The 23,374-nt window shown below is 36.9% G+C and overlaps 1 protein-coding gene across 31 annotated transcripts in view; it reads right to left on the reverse strand.

The window, feature by feature from the left end:
- The window catches only part of SEC31A (SEC31 homolog A, COPII coat complex component), a 60,033-nt gene that overhangs the window by 21,957 nt on the left and 14,702 nt on the right, over positions 1–23,374 (reverse strand). For 22 of the 31 annotated variants that reach the window (XM_061420646.1, XM_061420614.1, XM_061420622.1 and 19 more), the window contains 14 exons: positions 23,033–23,173; positions 21,567–21,709; positions 18,370–18,469; positions 16,691–16,852; positions 16,342–16,494; positions 12,167–12,403; positions 11,180–11,254; positions 9,717–9,755; positions 9,285–9,362; positions 5,932–6,007; positions 5,330–5,508; positions 4,095–4,221; positions 2,720–2,865; positions 1,312–1,485 (listed from right to left, as the gene is read on the reverse strand). In XM_061420646.1, the coding sequence (XP_061276630.1) occupies positions 1,312–1,485; positions 2,720–2,865; positions 4,095–4,221; positions 5,330–5,508; positions 5,932–6,007; positions 9,285–9,362; positions 9,717–9,755; positions 11,180–11,254; positions 12,167–12,403; positions 16,342–16,494; positions 16,691–16,852; positions 18,370–18,469; positions 21,567–21,709; positions 23,033–23,173 (1,830 nt within the window). The remainder of the gene's footprint in view (positions 1–1,311; positions 1,486–2,719; positions 2,866–4,094; positions 4,222–5,329; positions 5,509–5,931; positions 6,008–9,284; positions 9,363–9,716; positions 9,756–11,179; positions 11,255–12,166; positions 12,404–16,341; positions 16,495–16,690; positions 16,853–18,369; positions 18,470–21,566; positions 21,710–23,032; positions 23,174–23,374) is intronic. The other 9 variants (XM_061420625.1, XM_061420620.1, XM_061420637.1 and 6 more) reach the window with 1 other exon arrangement.

Consider the following 23,374-nt stretch of genomic DNA (forward strand, 5'->3'; position numbering starts at 1 on the left):
CACTTAAACTCTGTGGGTATACTTAGGTAAACTAGTCTTTTATGGAGAAGAACTATACCATAATGATATTACAAAGTCTCAGAAAATATTCTCCAGAAAATACTAAGAGTATACTGATATATATAGTAGGAAGTAATGTCAAAATTAAAATTTTTACACAAAGAATGTTCTTTAAAAGTCCAAAGAAAAGCATGAAGAATAATGTATATAAAATGTATGTGACTATAAACAGTATTAAAAATGAAGAGCTTACTTCTTAGGCTAGAAGATCTAAAGGTCTTAAGAGAAAGTTAGTCTTAAGATTAAGGGTCTTAGACCTCAATATAATAATGAGACTCTATTAAGTAGAAAATCCTATAAAACTATTAAACCAAAGTCATTATAAAGATTTTGTTTCTACTCCACTTAATGTTCTCATTAACAATTAAGATGTGAGCTGGATCCTACATGTGAGTGGATATAAAACCAACTGGTGTCCTACCTCTGCAGTCCCGGGACACGGGTATAAGTATTTTTACTCAATGAAATGTATTGCTATGCCCTAGAACAGACAAAATACTGAAAACTAAAAAATTTGTCAAAAACTGAATGAAGTTTAGAATAAAAAGATCAGTAATAAGAAAAGGCTCAAAATTAAGCTCTAGCAGATATACAATGAAGAGTCACTTGTGAGTTTGGAAATTCCCGCAGGGAAAGGATTTTGGCAATCTTAGTCATCACTATATTCAGTCGCTTGCTGAACTGAACAATATGAAATGAATAACTGAAATGAACAAATATGAACAAGGCTGAGTTATTTCACACCAAATAAGGACACTAAATTATGTGTGTAATGTAGTGTTCTCTGCCTTGGATACTTTAAAAATATACTCGCCTATAGACAGCACCAGACTGAAATAGCATATAGAATGAACGGATACATTATTACCTGGAGTGTCATTTGTGGGGATTTTAAAATCACAACTCCAATCTGGTTAAGTATTAACATTTATAGCTTTTCAACACAGAAGACACCTACAAAGAATCTTGTGCACAGAATCAGCATTTGGCTTAAGAAATAAACTGGTTCTTTTCCTACTCATTTTCCTCAAATACTATGCCCTTAAGTACAAAGGGAAGAAGACTCTATCTCTGACGTAGCCTGCATACACCTAAAATTAACCTTGAAGACTCGTCAGTAATATTCACCAATAGTTAAGTGATAGAAACTCAACTGCTCCAACTAGTACATTTATGTTTAATGCTGTGTGCTATCTACTGAACTCACCTTACTCATACATTAAAAGAAGAAAAATGGCCAGTTCTAATTACCTGGTTGGTGTTTTCAGGAAGAAAAGCCAAGGCTGCAGCAATACTGCCTTGGGCTGCCAACAGATTGGCATACTGACTCATTTTCTCAGCCAAAAGAACTCCTACAGTATTAGTGTCCATGGCTTGGGTGAGTTGTACAGCTTTTCGCAGGATGACAACTTTCTCAATCAGATCCTGAATGAGAAAAAGAAGGGGGAGTGAAGGAGAATTGGACAATGATACCAAGATGTATACTGAGAGGAAGCAGGAAAAGATAAGGCGTTACGAACAGCTCCAAAGCCTACCAAAGTACAGTGTTCATTATCACCAATATTTAAAAGCTCTAAAGAGTGGACGACCATTTAGGTAACTAAAAAAAGCAAGGAGGAAGAAGGTCTTCTACACATGGTTAAAGCACAGGTTGCCATCTTCTCCTAAACATCCTTCAACTGCCAGATACTTGTCTTGTGAGTTAAAACAGGCAAGTATCCGAAATGAAAGTGACAGGCACATGTCCGAAGGCAGAAACTGGGTCCCAGGAGGTAGAAGAGAAAATATTACACTATAAAAATAGTAGTATGATAAGTTGACCTCCAAACGGGCTTAGTATTTCAAACCCCAAGTTTCTCACACTGCTCTCCAATACCCATTTCAACAATGGAGAGCTATGCATCAGGTATAAGGTACAAGAATATCCCATCTGCCCTTCATAAGTACACCAATCCATCTTGAATTGTGGGGAAAAAAAGTGTTTTCTCTCAGAAGCACTTAGAAGGAAAAACCTTGATTCCTACAAGACTTTTGGTTTCAGTAGTGATCTTTAAAGCCACAAGCCTACTAAGAAAATCTTTGCTGAGAGAAAACAAACAGACTGAGATTTCTTGGGACTCTGCTGACTAAATAGGGGGAAAAAAAAAATCTAAATATACAGTTACTCAACACCTGACCATAGTCCCCAGACTTTTTTACTTTCTCTCTTGCCGTGTATTAGTGCTACATGGGATTCTGTTTATCTTTACACTCATTTCTCCTGAACCGTGAAGACAGTCTGCTGGTACGGAGGACTCCTCCCACTCCTGACCCCATTGGGTTTCCCGGCCCAAGGCAGACAGGATCCCTGGAGGCAGAGGACGAGCATGAGGAAAAGAGGCAAACTGGCTTCCACATGCTCCTGCCGCTTACTTTCCTCACTATCATATTCCAATTTCGTCCTCATAGACAGCTGCACTCCCAGTTCACTATGCCATCATCTCAAACGTTGCCCTTCCAAATACAGCAGTAAATCCACATAATTATCCAGCCAAAGAATTAAAGTGTAATTAAGTAGGGTGAAAGCAGTGAACACCTGGAATAAATCAGTCTCTAGAACATAAGCAGGGGTGAAAGACAGCACTGGAGAGGAAGCACCTTTTGTTTCAAAGATACTAACCTGGAGGGACAAAGGACTGCTACCGTCTTGAGCTTTAGTCCAACATGCAATTAGTTTCTCTACATTCCCTGCACAAATGTAGCAGAGACAGGCCTGAGTCTGCAGGAGGCTATCGCCGTCACTTTCAAGTCTGGTTCCCAGAAGATCTGTAGAGGAAAACAAATAAGTTTATACACAAGGCACTCTGTGTACAAGGTCATGAGCTGCCCAGCAATATTTTCAGAGGTATGGATCAAACTTTATAACCACGGAGTAGCAGGCAGAAATAAAATCACTGTCATGTAAATATTCAGTAAATACTTACTGTTAAATGAGTGGTGTGACAGATTATGTATAATAAACAATTTCACAAGATTCTATATCTAGCCATAGAATAAATTTCTCATTACATTAGAAAAAATTAAAAGTGGGAACAATATTTGAACACAAAAATCCTAATGAACATTTAACTGCATTTTATCTTGTCCAGGTACTTTTGTAAGCAGTGGACTAAAACATGGCACATTTGGAGTAAATATCAATAAGCAGGACTATGCTGAATTATTTATAATAATAAAGTTAATATCTTATAATTTTTCTATTCTCATAATACTTTCAAGGTTATTCATTTTTATACCAGCAACCTAAAGCTTCTGTTCTTGCATATAATAAACATTATGTCTGAGCTATCAGAGTTTAGTCATGGCCTTTAACAGTAATTTCTACTTATATGGCTCAGAGGTTTAAGTGTCTGCCTGCAATGCGGGAGACCAGGGTTCGATCCCTGGGTGGGGAAGATTCCCCTGGAGAATGAAATGGCAACCCACTCCTGTATTCTTGCCTGGAGAATCCCATGGATGGAGGAACCTGGTGGGCTACAGTCCACGGGGTTGCAATGAGTCGGACACGACTGAGAGACTTCACTTTCACTTATTTGCTAATAATTGTTTGCCATTTTAGACAAACCAGGATCCTCCATCCATGGGATTCTCCAGGCAAGAGTACTGGAGTGGGCTGCCATTTCCTTCTTCAGGGGAACTTATTTTTTCAAGCTAACACTTATTAACAGAGGGCTGATTATGTGCCATTTTACATATGAATAGACTAAGGCTCAGAAATGAATTTTTCCTAGTTCATACAGTTAGTAAGTAGCAAATGCAAAAGTCTCAGTGTGGTCTGTGTGAAATCAAAATCATTATACAATATTTTTAAAAAATGACTAGAAGTTATGGAGAAATGACACAGTCAATACTTCTGAGAAAAGCATTCAAATGAGAACTTCATTTTCTTGTCTGTGATTAGTAGTAGGTTCACAAAAATTTCTAAATAAAATCTGTCCCTAATTTTACTTACAATGTATCATGCCATGTATGTCATATAAAATTCATTTTCTTACCACAAAGGGCGGAAAATTCATCTGATTTAGCGTAAGTCAACACTGCAGCTAACGCCTCTCTCCAATTTTTAAGATCACAAGACTCAACAATCTCTCTCCAGTTCTTCATCACTACTGCAGTGATTAGCTTGGGGAAGGAAAACCAAGGGACAATTAAAAGCCTTTGGTATACTAATAAAAATTAACTCTGGCTAATCAATCACATCTTTCAACTTCTTTTGACAGTATTTCATGCAAAATAAAGGAGCAGCAAAGTACATCCTTTAGCCAACTGACATAAAAAAAAAACCATATGATTTTCTCTCAAAGAAAAAAGTCACAGTAGCCTATTTTACAAAAGGCTAAGAAGGAAAACTATATACGGTGTTAAAAAACATTCCTGGCCAAGAAAGTACTAGGGGCAAAGTCCTAGGAGAGAAAGGGAACAGGCTGTGTGAGGAGGTGAAAGGCAGCCAGTGGGGCAGAAAGGGGACACAGGCGGGACCGACACAACACAAGCCTGGAGACGAACCGCAACCCAGGCTGGCGGGACTGAGCGCTGGGCAACTTTTATGGGAAGAAATCGAGTACCGTCGAGCAGGGGGCTTAAAAACCTATAGACCCTCTGCACCAGAAATTCCTTTCCGAGGATGTCAGCCTCGTTAAACAATTAGAAATTTGTACAAATCTTTAGGCACAATAAGGATGTTTACCACTGTCTTAATTATATTAGGAAAATGTAAGAAACTACTAAACATCTCAAAATAAGGGAAATGATATCTCCCTCCTATAGAATATTATAGGGCAATTAAAATTTTTTGTAAGAAGCTTCAATGATATGGGAAAATGATTACAACGTAAGTGACAGTGTCTGTAAGTAAAACAACACACATATGTACTTCTAGAATCTTGATTCTGTTTTTAAAAGTTCTACAAACGCACAGAGAGATATACAAGAGGTTAGGTACCAATCTGACTGAAGAATCAGGAAGTATTACAATGTTTATCTTTAACATTTTCTATGTTCTAATTTTTCTACAGTAAAAATATGAAAAGCATTTTAATTAAAAAAATTATATATATAAACGACAAAAACCTGGGACAATCATGCCAACCTGTTAACAATAACTAATTTCTGGGTTAAAGGATTATGGGTGGTTTTTTGGTTCTTCACTGTTTTCTCCCTTTTAATTATCTATAATGAGTGCTTTGCTTTTTACAAACAAATACTATTATTTATTATTAAAATAACATACCCTGGTAATTTTGCTTTGGGATTTTGCAAAGTATTTCTTCTGGGTTCGAGCTAAGAGTTCTTGTCCACCCGCTATGGCCAATATAATGGCATCAGCCATGCGGTTATCATGTAAACAGAGGTCAACAGCACTCTCGAAGTTACCCGTTAGCAAAGCCTGAGTAATTAAGCCATCAATATCTGCAATAAAGATATAATACACCCGTTAATAAAATTTTTTGTTACAAGAAAAAAAACACTACATCTATCTAGTACACATTCAGCAGAAAACACAAAGTTGAATTCTGAATATTACTGGGAGGTTAATCTCTATCACAAACTGCTGATATCTACAGAAACATACTGAGATGCATGTAAATAAAATTAGGTAAAATAACATATTTTTCAGATTGCTTAAATGTAATAATAAAGATCCTTTACAGTTTTTATCACATAGGTATCAGATCATGCCATCATTTTTAAGGTACTGATTACATGTACTAAATGATAACTGAGTTCTTTTCAACCTTTACCACATGTGACAAAATGTTTCTAACTTAAACTCAGGGACTATTTGCTTTCAAATGGTTAAAAAATTTGATATCAAAACCAACAGATACTTACCCCCACTGACAGAGATGTTAAATGTTCCTCCAGCTGCTGGTAGAAATTCAGATTCTTGTTTTTCCTCTTTAATTTGCTAAAGAGATGGAAAGAGCAGCAACTTAGCCAGAATGGAACTACAATAATTTACCAGCAAAACAAGATTTAAATATGATTACTTACTGACTAGATGACATGCCAAGTTATTCCAGAGAAGCTCTCAGATTCAAGTTTACACTAAAATCTATGACATCCTTAAGAATTAACTCTTATCAGATAATCATAAATAAAATCCAAAGTCATCAGAAATAACATGAAGCAAACTTAAATGTACATATTCACACTGGTGGCTCAGAAGATACTGAGGCTGAAGTCTTTTTCTTAGATATCTCAACTAAGAGTAGCCTGAGACACACAAAATATGTTTTAAATTACATTACATTTAGATCTTAAAAGCAACTTTGCTTCCATACATCTAAAAACTTCTGTCCAGTAGGTGTAGTTGTAAGAGTCTTTTGGTTGTAACTGACTCAGTTGTAGAAAAAAAATAATGCTTGGCATCCTTATATAAATGCAATGTAAAGAGTTATTTATCAATATATTCAAATTCAATTAGAGATTTTGTGTTCACTTCAACTAATCATACCCGGAACTATAGGCTGGTCTGGTAAAAATGTACACAGTTCTGTTATAAATTTCTGAAACTAGCTGTAAGACTGAGTAAAAATAAATTAAATATCTTCTTTCTTTAGAAGAAAAGAAATGTAATAGAGGCATACTGCTGGCAAATATTTTAAATACTTTCTCTTCAATGCATAAAAGTTCAAAAGAAGACAAAAAATAATATATTTCAGATTACAGAGGAACTAAAAGAAAAAACACGTCTGTCTTACATGAGATAAAATGTTATCTTCTGTGCTCCTGTTACCTATACATTTGAATCTTAGCACCCAGTATTCAAAGTCAGGAGCATTTTTGAATTGGATAATTTTAGTGTAGCACAAAGTATAGCATCATCTGTGAATGATGTTAAATTTAGTTAAATTAGTTAAAATTGACTATTACAGGAAAATAACCATAATCTTAATTCTTTCCCTAACAAAAGAGAAGCATTTTAGGATTTAAAAACTGAAATAAACTTTTAAAACTTTATTCATATTGTACTGATGGGCTCAGTTGTGTCCAACTTTGTGACCCCATGGACTGTAGCCTGCCTGGCTCCTCTGTCCATGGAATTTTCCAGGCAAGAATACTGAAGTGGATTGCCATTTCCTCCTCCAGGGGACCATCCTGACCCAGGGATTGAGCTTGTGTTTCTTGCATCTCCTGCACCAGCAGGAGTTTTTATACCACTGTACCACCTGGGAAGCACTGAGGAACAAATCAGATACTGATCTGATTATATTCACTAAAAAATATTCCCAAAAGATCTTTTTTTCTCTTAATGTTTCAAATTTGCTTTCAAAAAACAAATAAACCCTTATATATGGACTTATAAATTATACAAAGCCAAAATATGCACAATTTATTATGTAATGTGTATCTTTAATGTCTAAACTACTATGTTTTATTTTATATAATTATAGCATTATCAGGATTAAAGAGAAGATATGACCACCTTAAACATTTTTTTCAAATATTCTGAAAGCACATATTGATGACTACTGCTTTATTACATACATGCTGCTGCTGCTGCTAAGTCACTTCAGTCGTGTCCGACTCTGTGCAACCCCATAGACGGCAGCCCACCAGGCTGTCCCGTCCCTGGGATCCTCCAGGCAAGAACACTGGAGTGGGCTGCCATTTTCTTCTCCAGTGCATGGAAGTGAAAAGTGAAAGTGAAGTCGCTCAGTCGTGTCCGACCCTCAGCGACCCCATGGACTGCAGCCTTCCAGGCTCCTCCATCCATGGGATTTTCCAGGCAAGAGTACTAGAATGGGGTGCCATTGCCTTCTCCGTGTTACATACATATATACCTATTAATTTATGAGTGGATTTCTAAACAATTCTCTATTTGTATAGAAAGGGTAAGTCCAGCTGTATACAAATCAAAATATCTTTCTTGAATGTACCCTACAATTCTAGGTATTCCCAAAATTAGTTCAAATTTTTAGTAAGATTTTATGCATACCCTTTATTCTTGAGTCAAATAAATGCTTGAAGATCCAATTCTAAGGAAAATATTTATAATAATCATCTTGTCTTGTAATTGTCTAAATTTAAAGAGGAATTATTTTTATAACTTAGTAAAAGGCTGTAAGAAACTTTACATAGTCAGGATATCTCCATATCAAAAAGAACAATGAAAAAGTCAAATATGAGATGAGAAACAAGAACCTGTTGATTAATTTTCCAAGATGAAAGAAATATAATTAGAAAGCAAGAAAAGTAAATTACAGAATTATTTATTAGTGGTTTAAAAAACACCCATAAAATTAAAAAGAAAAAAAATTAATGATACAACTCTGTGCTCAAGGACTCTTTTTTACAGTTATAAAAATGATACATATAGTTATAAAAATGATACAACTCTGTGCTCAAGGACTCTTTTTTACAGTTATAAAAATGGTCACTATAACTCTGGATGCATTTTCTACTGAGTCAGAACAATCAGATTATTAGTGAAATATTCTTTATTTGGGCTTCCCTGGTAGCTTAGATGATAAAGCATAAATCTACCCACAATGCAGGAGATGAGGGTGGATTCTTTACTTGGACTCAAAATTAAAGATTAATTCAAAGGCCTATGCCATTGATCGTGAGCCCTAAATTTACTTGGACTCAAAATTAAAGATTAATTCAGAGGCCTATGCCACTGATCGTGAGCCCTAAATATTAACAAGCCAAGAAAAAACATTAATGTTGCATGCAATGCAATGTGGATTTCTGAATAAAATCTTTTTTCAGTTTGACATCCTGATATACTCACATCAGCTGTTAATTTTAAACCAGATAATCCAGAAGCTAGGTCAGAGAACTGAAGACTTTAGAGATGGTATGTGCTTAGTCACTCAGTCGTGTCCGACTCTTTGTGACCCTGTGGACTGCAGCCCGCCAGGCTCCTCTGTCCACGGGATTCTCTAAGCAAGAATACTGGAGTGGGTTGCCATGCCTTCCTCCAGGGAATCTTCCCAACCCAGGGACCGAACCCAGGTCTCCTGCACTGCAGGTGGATTCTTCCATCTGAGCCATCAGGGAAGCCCTTAGAGATGGTACTTCTGTCAAATTAGTAAACAGACTCCTATCTTAAGCATCTCTAAGAAAATAAATGCCAGCTTTATGCTGGAACATGCAGCCAAGAAATTTTCCATGTTTCACTGTGAGATAAACAAACCACATATTTTCCCCATGTTAAAGATGAGAAAAGTAAGTACCTCTCCCAAGAGCTGCTCTTCAGCAGCAGGGCTCTCCTCCCCGTCACCCTGCGCTACTTGGTCAGAGTCTTTAAGAGCCTTTGGTACACAAAACAGTGACAGAGGGGTTGAAGAACGCAGCATCAAAAGGTTATTAGGGAACAAGAAGACAAAAGACCTAACCAACAACATTCAGAGCTAGTTTAATCACAAGAAGTTACACTAAGTAAATTTATTTGAAAAACATCATTAGAGGAAAAGCAAAGAGCCATTACTGCTAAGACCCAACCCCTTTTTCTTGCCAAACGAGAATTATTCATGTATTAAAAATATCTACAATTAGTATTTTTAAATTGTAAAGCAGTAAGACAGACAAAAATTTCCTAAATTATATTTTCTTATGACCTAAACCAAAATTTTAGAAGGTAGCTATTTTTACAGGCCTTCTCTTACCACGTCAGGTCCATCCACTTTGTTCAAGGCCAAGGCAATCTGAAATAAAGACAACAACTCAGCTACCAAAGGGAGTTAACTCTATTTCAAGGCATACAGTAAATGTTCACCTACTACTCCATTCTCATTGGCAAAAATCCAAAAAAGGTTCAAATCAGGGATAGCATGCTCAAGAACAGAGTAAAATGAGTGCAGAGCCGATTCTCAATGATGCTGGTTTCAATTATGTAGATTTATTGCTCACATGTCATCTTACTCTGCTATTCAGTTATAAAACTAACCTCAAAACAGCATGTATTCTTCTGTCTTAAATAACCATAAAAAAAAATTTCTTCAGATACTCACTATGGAAAGAACATTAAGAGTATTTTGACAATCAAATTTTATCTCCTCATTTTCTGCTGTCAGGTATGCACTAAAACTTTCACGTTAATCTCTTGCAAATCAAGTTATAGCATGAAGAAGTTCAGACTAACAGTAAAGTTAAATATAAAAAAAATCTAAAGCAGTGAGCAAGAGACACATGGCCAGTAAGCAGGGGGGCTCTGATGTGAGCCCAGGTACTAATCTTCCAAGTGCTCAGCACTGACTGAGAGGAGCGCATGGGATCCTGCCTGCTGCACACGCGCAATAACCCTGCGATGCTATGGAAAACCTGAGTCATTTCCAAAAAACGGCAAAGGCCTAATACAGATTACACAAAGAATCCAATCTATTTCCTTCAAGGTTTCCAAGGTCAGAGTGTTTTAACTGCTGTTAGGCCAACATTGTGGAATAATTATTAAGCTCCTCAGAGAAGAAAACTTAAAAACTGGAATATGACCTCCCATTTTTAAAAAGCAATCTTTTTTTTTTTAACATTAAAATATTAAGCAAAAACAAACGAAAGAAAAAATTAAGCAAACCACTTGGGCTTTTTTATTTATTCAGGCTCAGTACAGTAAAACACCTTTGTTCCAAAATATTTATTAATACTAGTTACTTGTGAGCTGGACCAACTCAATACACAGTTTGGGAACTGTGAGCTGAGGGCATAAATAGCTGGGGTGGAAAACTGTACCCTAATGTTCATCACTTAAGCTGTAGATAACGCAGGGAAACAAACTTTTCCCTCTCTTTCCTCCAGAGCCACTGACTACTCATCCTCTTAAAAATCCAAGTGCTATTGCCAGTGTTTGAGGCTTACTGCCTTTTTTGTTTCAAGGCCCAACTGACACAACTCTTTAGATCAAGTTTAAAGATAGTTCTGGCAGCTTCTAAATTGGGTATTATCGATGAAAAGTTTTAACTTTAACAACATGAATCCAAAACTCTGGTGACCAAGCATAAATTCTTATTAAATGTTTACTGAATGATTTGAAGTAATCTGTATAGAACTTAAAAAAAATAAACAAAAAACACCTACACTACATAAATATTTCACTTGTGTAAGCACAGCCTTTAAAACTCCCCCCAAAGTTTACCTTCTTTCCTAGGTCTTCTTTTCTATATCCTAGAAGTTCAAGGTATTTTCCACGAGAATCATCCTCAAAGTTTACCTTAAAAAAAGACATTTTCTTGAAATAAAGAACTGCATCTAAAGGCCTAATTTTTAATTAACTGCTCAAATTCCAAGTAGAATTATTTAAAATATCTAAAGTCTACTATATCAACTAGAAGCTTCTTCACTGTGAGAGAATCCAAATAATTTTTTTTTAAAGAAGCTATTTTTTAAGAAATAATAAGTATACTAGTAATTAATTAGCCAAGCTGAATAAAGCTTACTTTTAAACTCATATTTGTAAAAACAAACCGAGTCATGTCCAAAGGCTACATGAATGCAAACCTCACATTACGTGAAATATTCAATGTCACATCCTAAAACTTTCTTGAAACTAATACTTACAAAATATAAAAATGAATTAAATATTATTGCATTCAAGAGCTCTTTTCTTTGCAAAACTCAGACTTGGGAAACAGACATTCCAGTGGAGGCAAAATAACCAAAAAGAGAATTCTATTTGCTATTTTACTGTCACAAATGCAACTCAGTAAAAGGGATGAGAAATGCCTCTGACCTCTCCCCTCTACACCTGGTCCCTCTTCCCCCGTTGTCTGTAACTGGACCTACTATGGAAATTAAACATGCTATGTTTTTATTATACTCAGCTCTGTTTTAATTTTAAGAAGGTCTGCTGAATATTATGTCTCTTAAAAACACTTAAGCACTTAAAAACATCTAGCATATTATTTAAAAAGCATTTCATATTAGGCTTTTCAAAGCCAAGAAAGAACTCTTGACATAAAGTATTATTTCACATGCTTTTCATAAGGTTTTATTTAATTTCATCATGAGATCCCCCAAATCACACTGTTCCTGCTGTTTCTTTGACAGGAAGACAAGTTTAGAATGTGATGGGAACAGTTAAATTTGCAGATAATGAAGCAAAGCTGCTTATCACCAACTTTACCTTCAAAAAGGACCACACGTTTTTTTCAAACTCAGTCTGCGAAGCATCGATCTTCTTCTGACAGTAACTGACGAATCCCTGTGACTGCACGACCTGCTGCAGCTGGTCCGATCGGCTGAGGAACTCCTTCTCTGTCACCACCTGACTGATGAACACGTGGTGCTGCTGCGGCTGCTGTTCAGTCCCCGGGTGAGGCTGCGTTCTGACATTCGCAAAGGTGACCAGTTTGCCTCCGAACTAGAGCAGGATGAGGAAACAACATCAGCTTGAGACACAAGGACATGGCCCCTTAACGTGCTTCTCGTAAACCTGCTAAAGGAGAGAACTGTGACCTACATGTCTCCCTCTGTATGCAATTCGCTGATGCTCTTTTCCATGCTTCACGATCTGACCCCAGCCTTCAATGTTTACTCCTCTTCACAACACTCACCTTCTGGATGCAATGTCCTAGTAGCTGCGCCCCACAATTTCTCACCTACTTGCTTTTACGCACTTCCACCTACTCAATACGACTCCTCCTCGAGGCGGGGGCAAAGGTCACCTCTGCCACCCCCAGATGCCCTCAGTATATTACATTTATCTCTCCCTCTTTTGATTCAACTATTAGCCTTTGTATTTCCTCACCTTCTACTCTAGGTTCTAAGTTTTAAAAGGGGGTGAATATGCTGCTACAAAACATGTCATATGGCATAAGGATTATTTTGAGCTGACATGAGTTTGAGCAAGCTCTGGGAGTTGGTGATGGACAGGGATGCCTGGCTTGCTGCAGTCCTTGGGGTCGCAAAGAGTCAGACACGACAGAGCAAGTGAACTGAAAGAATACTGAGAAACAGCAGGAGCAAGGAAGACACTCTGACCTCCTCTTTTCTCTCTGAAAGCAGGAGATGAAACTCCCATGTGAGAGCTGCTCTCCTTACATCAGGAGGGAAAAAATACTCATCTCCAGAGACGGGGAGTCCAGGACAGTAGAACTCTGCACAAACAGAACTTGATAAATAGAAATCACCTCCCTCCGTCTCTCTACGTACTTTAGTTACGGGTCCACGACTGCCGCTCTTTGCTCAGCCTAGTCTAGAAGCACTTTCGCTGTGCCACGCCTTTGGGTCTTCATTTCTCTAGGGGGCTCCCACGTACAGGTTCGCTATCCTTCTCGTTATAAGCAGGCTCAGAACTCTTCCTCTGCCTCTCACAGTCACTCCTCAGCTTCAGACATTGATTTTTTCTTAAACCACTTTCATTTCTTCCTTTTACATTGTTATTTTTCTGCCTAATTCTTTTCATATTGAACTGCTGTATGATTGCATGTCTACTGCTTGTCTTTTCCTCCTTCCAATCCATGCTACATACTATCAGTTCAATTGCTCAGTCATGTCTGACTCTTTGAGACCCCATGGACTGCAGGACACCAGGCCTCCCTGTCCATCACCAACTTCTGGAGTTTAGTCAAACTCATGCCCATTGAGTTGGTGATCCCATCCAACCATCTCACCCTCTGTTGTCCCCTTCTCCTCCTGCCTTCAATCATTCCCAGCATCAGGGTCTTTTCAAATGAGTCAGTTCTTCATACCAGTGGCCAAAGTATTGGAGTTTCAGCTTCAGGATCAGTCCTTCAGATGAATATTCAGGACTGATTTCCTTTAGGATGCACTGGTTGGATCTCCTTGCTGTGGGACAGGAGTCTTCTCCAACACCACAGTTCAAAAGCATCAATTCTTCAGAGCTCAGTCTTCTTTATGGTTCAACTCTCACATCCATACATGACTACTGGAAAAACCATAGCTTTGACTAGATGGACCTTTGTTGGCAAAGTAATGTCTCTGCTTTTTAATAAACTGTCTAGTTTGGTCATAGCTTTCCTTCCAAGGAGCAAGTGTCTTTTAATTTCATGGCTGCAGTCACCACTCTGCAGTGATTTTGGAACCCAGAAAAATAAAGTCTCTCACTGTTTCCCCATCTATTTGCCATGAAGTGATGGGATCAGATGCCACGATCTTAGTTTTCTGAATGCTGAGTTTTAAGCCAACTTTTTCACTCTCCTCTTTCACTTTCATCAAGAGGCTCTCTAGTTCTTCTTCACTTTCTGCCATAAGGGTGGTGTCATCTGGATATCTGAGGTTATTGATATTTCTCCCAGCAATCTTGATTCCAGTTTGTGCTTCTTCCAGCCCAGCATTTCTCATGATGTACTCTGCATATAAGTTAAATAAGCAGGGTGACAATATACAGCCTTGATGTACTCCTTTCCCAATTTGGAACCAGTCTGTTGTTCCATGTTCAGTTCTAACTGTTGTTTTTTGACCTGTATACACATTTCTCAGGAGGCAGGTCAGGTGGTCTGGTATTCCCATCTCTTTCAGAATTTTCAACAGTTTGTTGTGATCCATGCAAAGGCTTTGGCACAGTCAATAAAGCAGAAGTAGATGTTTTTCTAGAACTCTCTTGCTTTTTCAACGATCCAGCGAATGTTGGCAATTTGATCTCTGGTTCCTCTGCCTTTTCTAAAACCAGCTTGAACATCTGGAAGTTCACAGTTCACGTATTGCTGAGGCCTGGCTTGGAGAATGTTAAGCATTACTTTACTAGCATGTGAAATGAGTGCAACAGTGCAGTAGTTTGAGCATTCTTTGGTGTTGTCTTTCTTTGGGAATGGAATGAAAACTGACCTTTTCCGGCCCTGTGGCCACTGCTGAGTTTTCCAAATTTGCTGGCATTATGAGTGCAACACTTTCACAGCATCATCTTTTAGGATTTGAAATAGCTCAACTGGAATTCCATCATGTCCACTAGCTTTGTTTGTAGCGATGCTTCCTAGGGCCCACTTGACTTCACATTCCAGGATGTCTGGCTCTAGGTGAGTGATCACACCATAGTGATTATCTGGGTCATGAAGCTCTTTTTTGTACAGTTCTTCTGTGTATTCTTGCCACCTCTTCTTAATATCTTCTGCTTCTATTAGGTCCATACCATTTCTGACCTTTATTGAGCCCATCTTTGCATGAAATGTTCCCTTGTTATCTCTAATTTTCTTGAAGAGATCTCTAGTTTTTCCCATTCTATTGTTTTCCTCTATTTCTTTGCACTGATGACTAAAGAACGGTTTCTTATCTCTTCTTGCTATTCTTTGGAACTCTGCATTCAAATGGGTATATCTTTCCTTTTCTCCTTTGCCTTTTGCTTCTCTTCTTTTCATAGCTGTTTGTAAGGCCTCCTCAGACAACCATTTTGCCTTTTTGCTACATACTAACCTTCCTAAATAACAGACAGTTGATTACGTCACTTGTAAATTCATTCTTGATTTAATTAACCTCTCATCCCTAGTGCTGGTCTTCTCTATCTGCTCTCCTGTCTCTGAATCTTCACTTTTGCTTGTGACTTTCCACTTTACTTACTGAATCCTAACCATTCATCTAGTTAGTTCTCTACTTCCCAAAGTAATTAAAACTAATAAAATTATGTATGGATAAGGTTTAAAAGAAAACTCAAACTGTACAGAAAACTCTCGCTGCCCCTCTATACACACTATTTGAGACACAGACTCTACCTAGTTTACAGGTGTGTTTCCAGTACCTAGGATGGTGCCTGACAGAGGATGTTCACTATATATTTATCTTTGGAATGAAAAGGGAATGTCCGTTCACTAGTACTGAAGTATTATGAAGATAATAACTAACACTGTCTTCTTTCCCACATGAGTTTGGAGCCAAGGATGAGACAGAGAATCCAAATGTCAGCTTCAGTGCTGTTGTAAGTGCTGCAAGGTGAGAGGCTACAGATTAGATGTGCAACCACAGTGGACCTCGTAACAACTAGAATGCAGCACCCTTCCCCCCACCCCCAAAAAGGAAGAAGGAACGAAGGAAGGAGAGATAGAGAAGGATGACAAGTATAATAAAGTGGGGCAGCGGAAGCAGTGCAAAGGTTGCAAAACAAGGGGAATGTACTCAGTACCACTCAACTGCTATATTTTAAAATGGTTAAAATGGTCAATTTTATGTTATGTATATTTTATCACAATTTAAAAGAAAAAAGGGAGTAGGTTCCACTTTTCCTGAGAAGTCTTTCTAAATGATGAAAACTCACAAACACATCTCAAACTCAGCCCTCTTCCATCTGAGCAATCTTATAATAATACTTTGTCCTCGGTGTTTACGGACCATAGAAACAAATCCACCTACTGAGAAGGAAGCACCAACAGGCCTTCGGATCCATCGGGGTGGCTTCTTCAGAGGCAACACGATACTCTGTGGGGTCGTCTGCTGAGGAATTTGTAATGGGGGAAGGGGCTGTCCTGTGCCGAAGGGGTCAAGATTCCCAAAAGATGACGAAAGCTAAAAAATAAAGCGGGATTTTCATAACTTATACAAGACTATGTTACACGTTTTCAAGTCATACCGAATAAATTTTTTTACACAATTTTCCAAGTAATTGGTATTGCTGATCCATAAAGTCATTTTCAAAATAATTATACAGTAAGATGATTCTTTTCAGATGTTGTAATAAAAAAACCTTAATATTTCTTATTACCTTGTCAACTTGTTTCTGCCTTAAACCATCTGTACTCCCTCCCATGATAGAATAAACGCTGATACGCCCATCGAAGGAAGCAGCCGATAAGACAGCGGGATTTCTGGGGCACCACTGAATATCAAAGCACCACTGTGTGGTGGTGGGGAGTTCATATAACACCTAGACCAAAAAAGAAGTACAGGCGCTTTATAGCCAAAACACCTGAATTACTATGATCAACAAGTACAACTGTGATTAAACATTTACTTTTAGAAAGTGTACAGCCAGGAAAAACAACAATTTAAAAAATTTCTTTAAAGTACAAGAAAAGTTCATTATGACAAAAACGAAATGACAAAATCAAAATTTTGACCAGATTTGGAATAAGAACATTTTAAAAACTGAGATTTTCCTATTTTTATTGAAATTGTAATAGAAGATGCATCTGAAAGATCAGAATACTGTATTAGGATCAACTTGCTGACCTCTAAAAGGGTTCTATCCAACTGACTTTGCTGGCTAAGATCCAAAGAACCACACTTAAATCATCTGAAGATCAAATTTCAAAAACAAATCTTGGGGGGAAGCGGGGGACGGGATGAACTGGGAGACAGGGACCGACACACATCAGTACGTATAAAACAGACGACTGACTGTGAGGAGCCACTGTGCAGCTCAGGGGACTGCACTCAGGGCTCTGTGATGGCCTAATGAGAAGAAACTTTTAATAGGGATACAAGTACACATGTAGCTAATTCACCTGGTTGTACAGCAGAAACTAACACAACGTTGTACAGCAACTATACTCCAATAAAAATTTAAAAAAAAAAAATTCTTGAGAAGGAAGAATTCACTGAGAAGACTGGCTTCTTTCTTGTCAACTGAGAAAACATGTACACATCATTCTTATTGCTGCAGAATCAAAACAGAATTTGGCATAAACAGTTTTCTTTAGGAGGAACAGAATATAGAAAAACTATTAAAAATGGCTGATATAAATAATGTAATAATTGCTTATTAACTTTACAATGTAATCATGTAATAATTGTTACTAACTCAAGGTTAGTGTGATGCTAACTGATGCTCTTAGGAGATATAAGAAACAAGTCAAATTAGCTTAATTTGGACTTCATGTGACATTTTAAATAATGTTTTATTTTATAAGGAAACAGAATTAAGTGAAAAGGCATTTAGCCTGCTCATTTAGCTTATCCATCTAAATTTCCATAAATAGAACACATGACAAATATTTCATGATACAGTATTATATTCTTGCTGTACAGTTCAGAAGACAGATTAAAAATCTACATCCACTGATGTCCAAAAATCAAAGAGGACCTTCAGGACCCAAACCTTGAACACTCCTACTCTGAGGACACTGATTTCCAGAAAACACACTAAATAAATCCAACCAACTATTTCTGAGTCTAGATAAATGCCTTTTATTGGAAGTAAGGGGTTGGGGGTGGGGTGATTACTAGGTTCAAATACACCATTTTCAATGACTGGTATTTCCAGATGAAAACAGCTGGGTTTAGATAAAGTCTCTGCTAGTTTAGCATTTCATACACACCTCCATCTACTTTCACATTCTTAATTTTAATCATGTGCTAAAGAATTCATATGGAAATTTTCTTATTCAGCTAGAGTTAAATATTACAATCACTCCAAGTCTGAAAAATATTTCCTCCCCATACCTCTCCTGTGTTTGGGTTGGAGCACAGAATCTTAGCGTCTTTCCCACAGCTCAGCAACAATTCAGGATCCGCCATGCTCCAAGCAATTGCCAAAATCCCCCTTAAAAACACAAAGATGAAATTTTTAATCTTGAGTAAATCAAATCTGCAAATTATTTCTGTCTAGGCTTTGGAGAGACACACTGCTAACAGAAGTACAATTCATATAATCTTTCTGGAAAGCAGTTTAGCAATGGGTATGCTCTGTGATCATTACAAAGATGCTCAATATAGAGTACAGTGTATGATGGCAAAAAAAAGAAAACAAATGCCCAACACATGGTCTACAGGGTTTTCCTGGTGGCTCAGCAGGTAAAGAATCCACCTGCAATGTGGGAGACCTGGATTTGATCCCTGGGTTGGGAAGATCCCCTGGAGAAGGGAATGGCTACCCACTCCTGTATTTTGGCCTGGAGAATTCCATGGACTGTATAGTCCATGGGGTTGCAAAGAGTCGGGCATGGTTGAGTGACTAACACTTTTACTTTCAAACAAAGTAACATTTTCAGTAAATGTTTTGAAAAATTCAGATTAGCATCCCCTGCAAAAATTAAAAAAATCCCTGTATCCTACCATCCAGAAATAAGTACTATATAATATTAATAGTTTGTTTTTTCTACATTCATGCCTCTGCTATTTAGAGATGAAAGAAAGGTTAACATTGCCAGACCATGAAGAAAAATACTAGAAACTAGAATTATGTCTGTGTTTTTCTTAAAAACATACAGAGAGTCCTCAATTATTCTGAAAACATACCATCAAGGTATATATTACTCTTCTTTTCCCCCAAAGTTGTTTTTAATATGATGGTATTTTTTACAATCTAAGTCCTCTCAGAATCAGAAAAATACGCTATAGGAAGAGAACTCAAATTATTTAAGAATGCCTTTGCTTCCAACATTTTATCTTTTAAGCATTAAAATCTTTGTAAAAACTGTAGGATAGTGTGATGTACACTCTTATACTTCTCACCTAGATTCATCAATTCGGCCACATTTACTTTAGGTCTTTATATTTTTGCTCTCTCTCTCTCTATATATATATATTCCATCTGTCAAATGCAGATTATTACATGACACCTCTACACTTCTCTCTGGTGATAAGAACCTTCTCCTATATATAATCTCATACTGAAAATGTTATTTTTATGCAATACTCTAAATAGAGAGTCCATATTCAACTTTCCCCAACTGTAGCAATGCATGTGTGTGTGCTTAAGTTGCTTCAGTCCTGCTCGACTCTGCAACCCCATGGACTGCAGCCCGCCAGAGTCCTCTGTCCATGGAATTCTCTAGGCAAGAATACTGGAGTATCCATGCCCTCCCTCCAGGGGATCTTCCAGAGCCAGGGACTGAACCCACATCTCTTACATCTCCTCTACTGGCAGGCGGGTTCTTTACCACTAGCACCACCTGGGAAGTCCATTTAGGAATAATGGACTCTTACTGTCTCCTCTCTTTAGAATCCTATTATGTATGCCAAAAATTTCAAGCACGTCAAGAATGCCTTTAGATATCAGTATCATATTTAATATCACATCTTAAGGAACATTTAAATTCTTAGCAGGTATTAAAAAAAATTACTGAACTACAGAACTGGAAGGACCTTAAAGATCATATAATCCAACTCTTGCATTTACTAGAGGGAGTAAACAGAAATAGAGAGGCTGATTTGCTCCTGGCACCCAGTATGGTATTCTGTCTTGCTAAAATGTGCCCACTCTGACATTGGCAGTATAATGTAATGTTAAGAGCATAGATACAATGACCAGGATGTTTGACTTGGAAGTCAGCAGCTTACAGTTCTGATCTAAAACAAGTTTAGCCTTGCCAAGCTTCAATTTCCAATGTGTAAAATGGGATAATAGCATTTACTCTACAGGTTTACTATGAGTCTTAATCAAGCTAACATTTGGAAATTAGGGACTGATATGTATACACTGCTATATTTAAAATAGACACCCAACAAAGACCTGTTGTACAGCACAGGGAACTCTGTTCAACACCGGGCAGGGATTTTTTTGGTATTACTGAATCCTAGTACACTGGTTGGTATGTGTTCAATAAGCAAGTGTTTAATAAATAAATAAAACCTTACCAAACATGGGAAAAATATTAAAACTTCTCAGAATCACCCCTTCTTTACTAAAAAGCTGACTGAAGCATAACATCTAAATAGGATTACACTGTGATCAGATTCTTTTCTCCTTTATAAGAAGCTCAAGGAGAGGTCACAAACTTTAAGACTTCTCAAAGTGTGTAATTCCACCACACAGGGGGAAAAAGGAATTTAAAGCTTTAGTCTGTATATCCCTAAAAAGGAAAGAAGAAAAAAGCCCAAAGCACTGAAAATACTTTAACACTACAAGAGATTTGTTTCTTGTTTAAAAACACTGAACAAAACATACATAAACTCCCTGGGCACCTGAATATAAATCATAGGAAATCTGCACAATTACAAACTAAAGAAACAAAATCCTTTTTCGGCACTCTGCACCTTGTGGATCTCAGCTCCCATGTCCCTCACAGTGGGAACACAGAGCCCTAACCACTGGACTGCCAGGGACTCCCACAAACTAAATTTGATGCTACTCAAGTTAACACAAGACAATTCTGATGTTTTTTTACAGCATCCACACATTTATTAAATTGAAGGTAGAATGAACCACTTACTATCTCAAAAATGTTTGCTTTTAAATTAAGATAAACACTCAGAAGTAAAACAAACTTTTCAATTGTTGCTTGACATTAATGTCATGGAAGACTCTTCATAAGTATGATGAATCAAATAAACATCAAACTGTATAATGTCCCAAAGATCCAAGAGTTGTCCCAAAGAGCTATGATTCACTAGAATTTTGATTACCTATTATTTTTTTTAATTTTATTTTTTAACTATTACCTATTATTTGAAATAAGTTGTAGAAAATCCATAAACATATTTTCAGGTTTTTGTGATATGATTTGGCTACCATTTTTCGGTACAAAAAATCAGATGACTATTGCTTAAAATAGAAATGAACTATTTATACTAACTTTCATAAGACAGAGACAGAGTAGATTCCCTAATTTTAAAAAATTATCTGATAATTCAAAGCAGTAAGTAAATACATTTTTTACAATTCACAAATCAAGCTTTTTCGAAGAGCAGCAAGATACCTGGCATGGTTTTCCAGGACACGGAGCGGAGAGGAGGCAAAGCGAAGGTCCCACATTTGGACCACTGGTAGCCTGTCATCCTCAGAGGCAAGGACCATCTGAGTGGCAACGTCAGGATGCCACGCCAACCCAGAGCAATGCATCTGCACACAGTCAAGGCTCACATCTTATCAATCATACTACTTTATGAAAAGCCGAAATGAACATGAGGAATATACATTTATTGAAGCAAACAGTAGAAAACATCAGCTCAGGCTTATGAAAACAATATTCTTACTTACGTAGTCATTATTTTAATTTATTTAAAATTTGTTTTTTAAAAACACACTAAATTAAATTCTACTAAACACTCTTAAACAGTGGTCTTAAACTAAAGAGTTTAAATGTTTTCAATTCATCCAACACTTTGATACACCAAATCATTCCAGGCCAGAGTAATTCTATACCACAAATGAGTTGTCCTGTCAAAATTGTAATAAGGGGAAAAGTTTTATATAAATTTAAAATTTAATACTTTTAGAGAAATGAAGATGAGAAGATTTAAAAAAAATTAATATCTTTCCTCTACTTTATCAGAAAAATCAAGATAAAGTGACTAAAGCAACAACTACTGTTCAAACTTTCATATGGGATAAATTAACATTATTACTGAGAAATACTTGGAAGCTCAGATCCTGTTAAGTGTTCTAGAAGGTGACTGAAATACTTATTGTGTACTTTATTCCACTGAAACTTGTTTTAAAACTCCTGACTCACTGAAAAACAATACTTTGAGGAAATATTCTTATAAATAGTGTTTTCTCATTGCTATTGCTGTTTTTAAATTATATATGTATTCTCTGATTTAGGCAAACTCGCTTTTTAAACGTCCAACTAAAAACAGTAATTGAAAACAAATTAATAAGGCAAGCCCTAAGGTGTGTCTAAATTACTTTATAACATATGATGACATAATATTAATGAATCTGTAAGATTAAAATGTAATGTGTATACAACAGCGTCTACTGAGCAAGTGGGAGAAGAATATCAGTTCATTTTAGCACTGCCTAATCAGAAAAGAGGAACCCAAGAGTCTGGAAACTACAGCTTCATAGTCATAAAATTACTAGCAGGGAAAAATTTTACATTCTAGTTGCTATAATGCTTTGGAATAGTTGGCAAAGCAAAACAACTGGTGTATCATGGAATAACTCCTTTGATTGACCAATCTTTCTCTTCATCATTAATATATCCAGTGTGGTTTAGTAGGAATTTTATTATTTTCCCCAAAGGGAAAAACAACCTCTCATTCCAACATGATTGGTCCGTAAGAAAACAGGATTTGACTTTACAGAAATCTGCCTTGTTCCCAACTCTGACAAACAACATAGGAATAGCTACAGCAGAAACAAAACGTGTTTCTCACAGATCCATCTGTTTCCTAAGATTGTGTTACTATGTGTAACTATGTGTAAGTTACTACTTACCCTGTTATTATGATCACTGACTTTGATGATAGGTTCGTTTTTTCTAAGATCCCACACAGTGGCCCGACCACTGGGACTGGCTGATGCCAAAATATGCTGAACTTGTCTGTTCCATGCAATGCAACTGATATCTTCTGGGGGCTGTAAAGAATAAACTACTAAGAACCATTTCTCAACTGTAATCAAGTTTAACTACAAAATCTAATTCTTCTTCTTAGGAAATGGATTACTTAAAAATCTGTATCTATACCTTCCATAAATTTATTTTTATATTCTCAACATATGCAGTTTAAAGCTCAGGTATACACCAATTCAAGTACTTTACCTTGTCTATTCACCAGC

The sequence above is a fragment of the Bos javanicus genome, chromosome 6 (assembly GCF_032452875.1).
Source record: "Bos javanicus breed banteng chromosome 6, ARS-OSU_banteng_1.0, whole genome shotgun sequence".
NCBI lineage: Eukaryota > Metazoa > Chordata > Mammalia > Artiodactyla > Bovidae > Bos > Bos javanicus.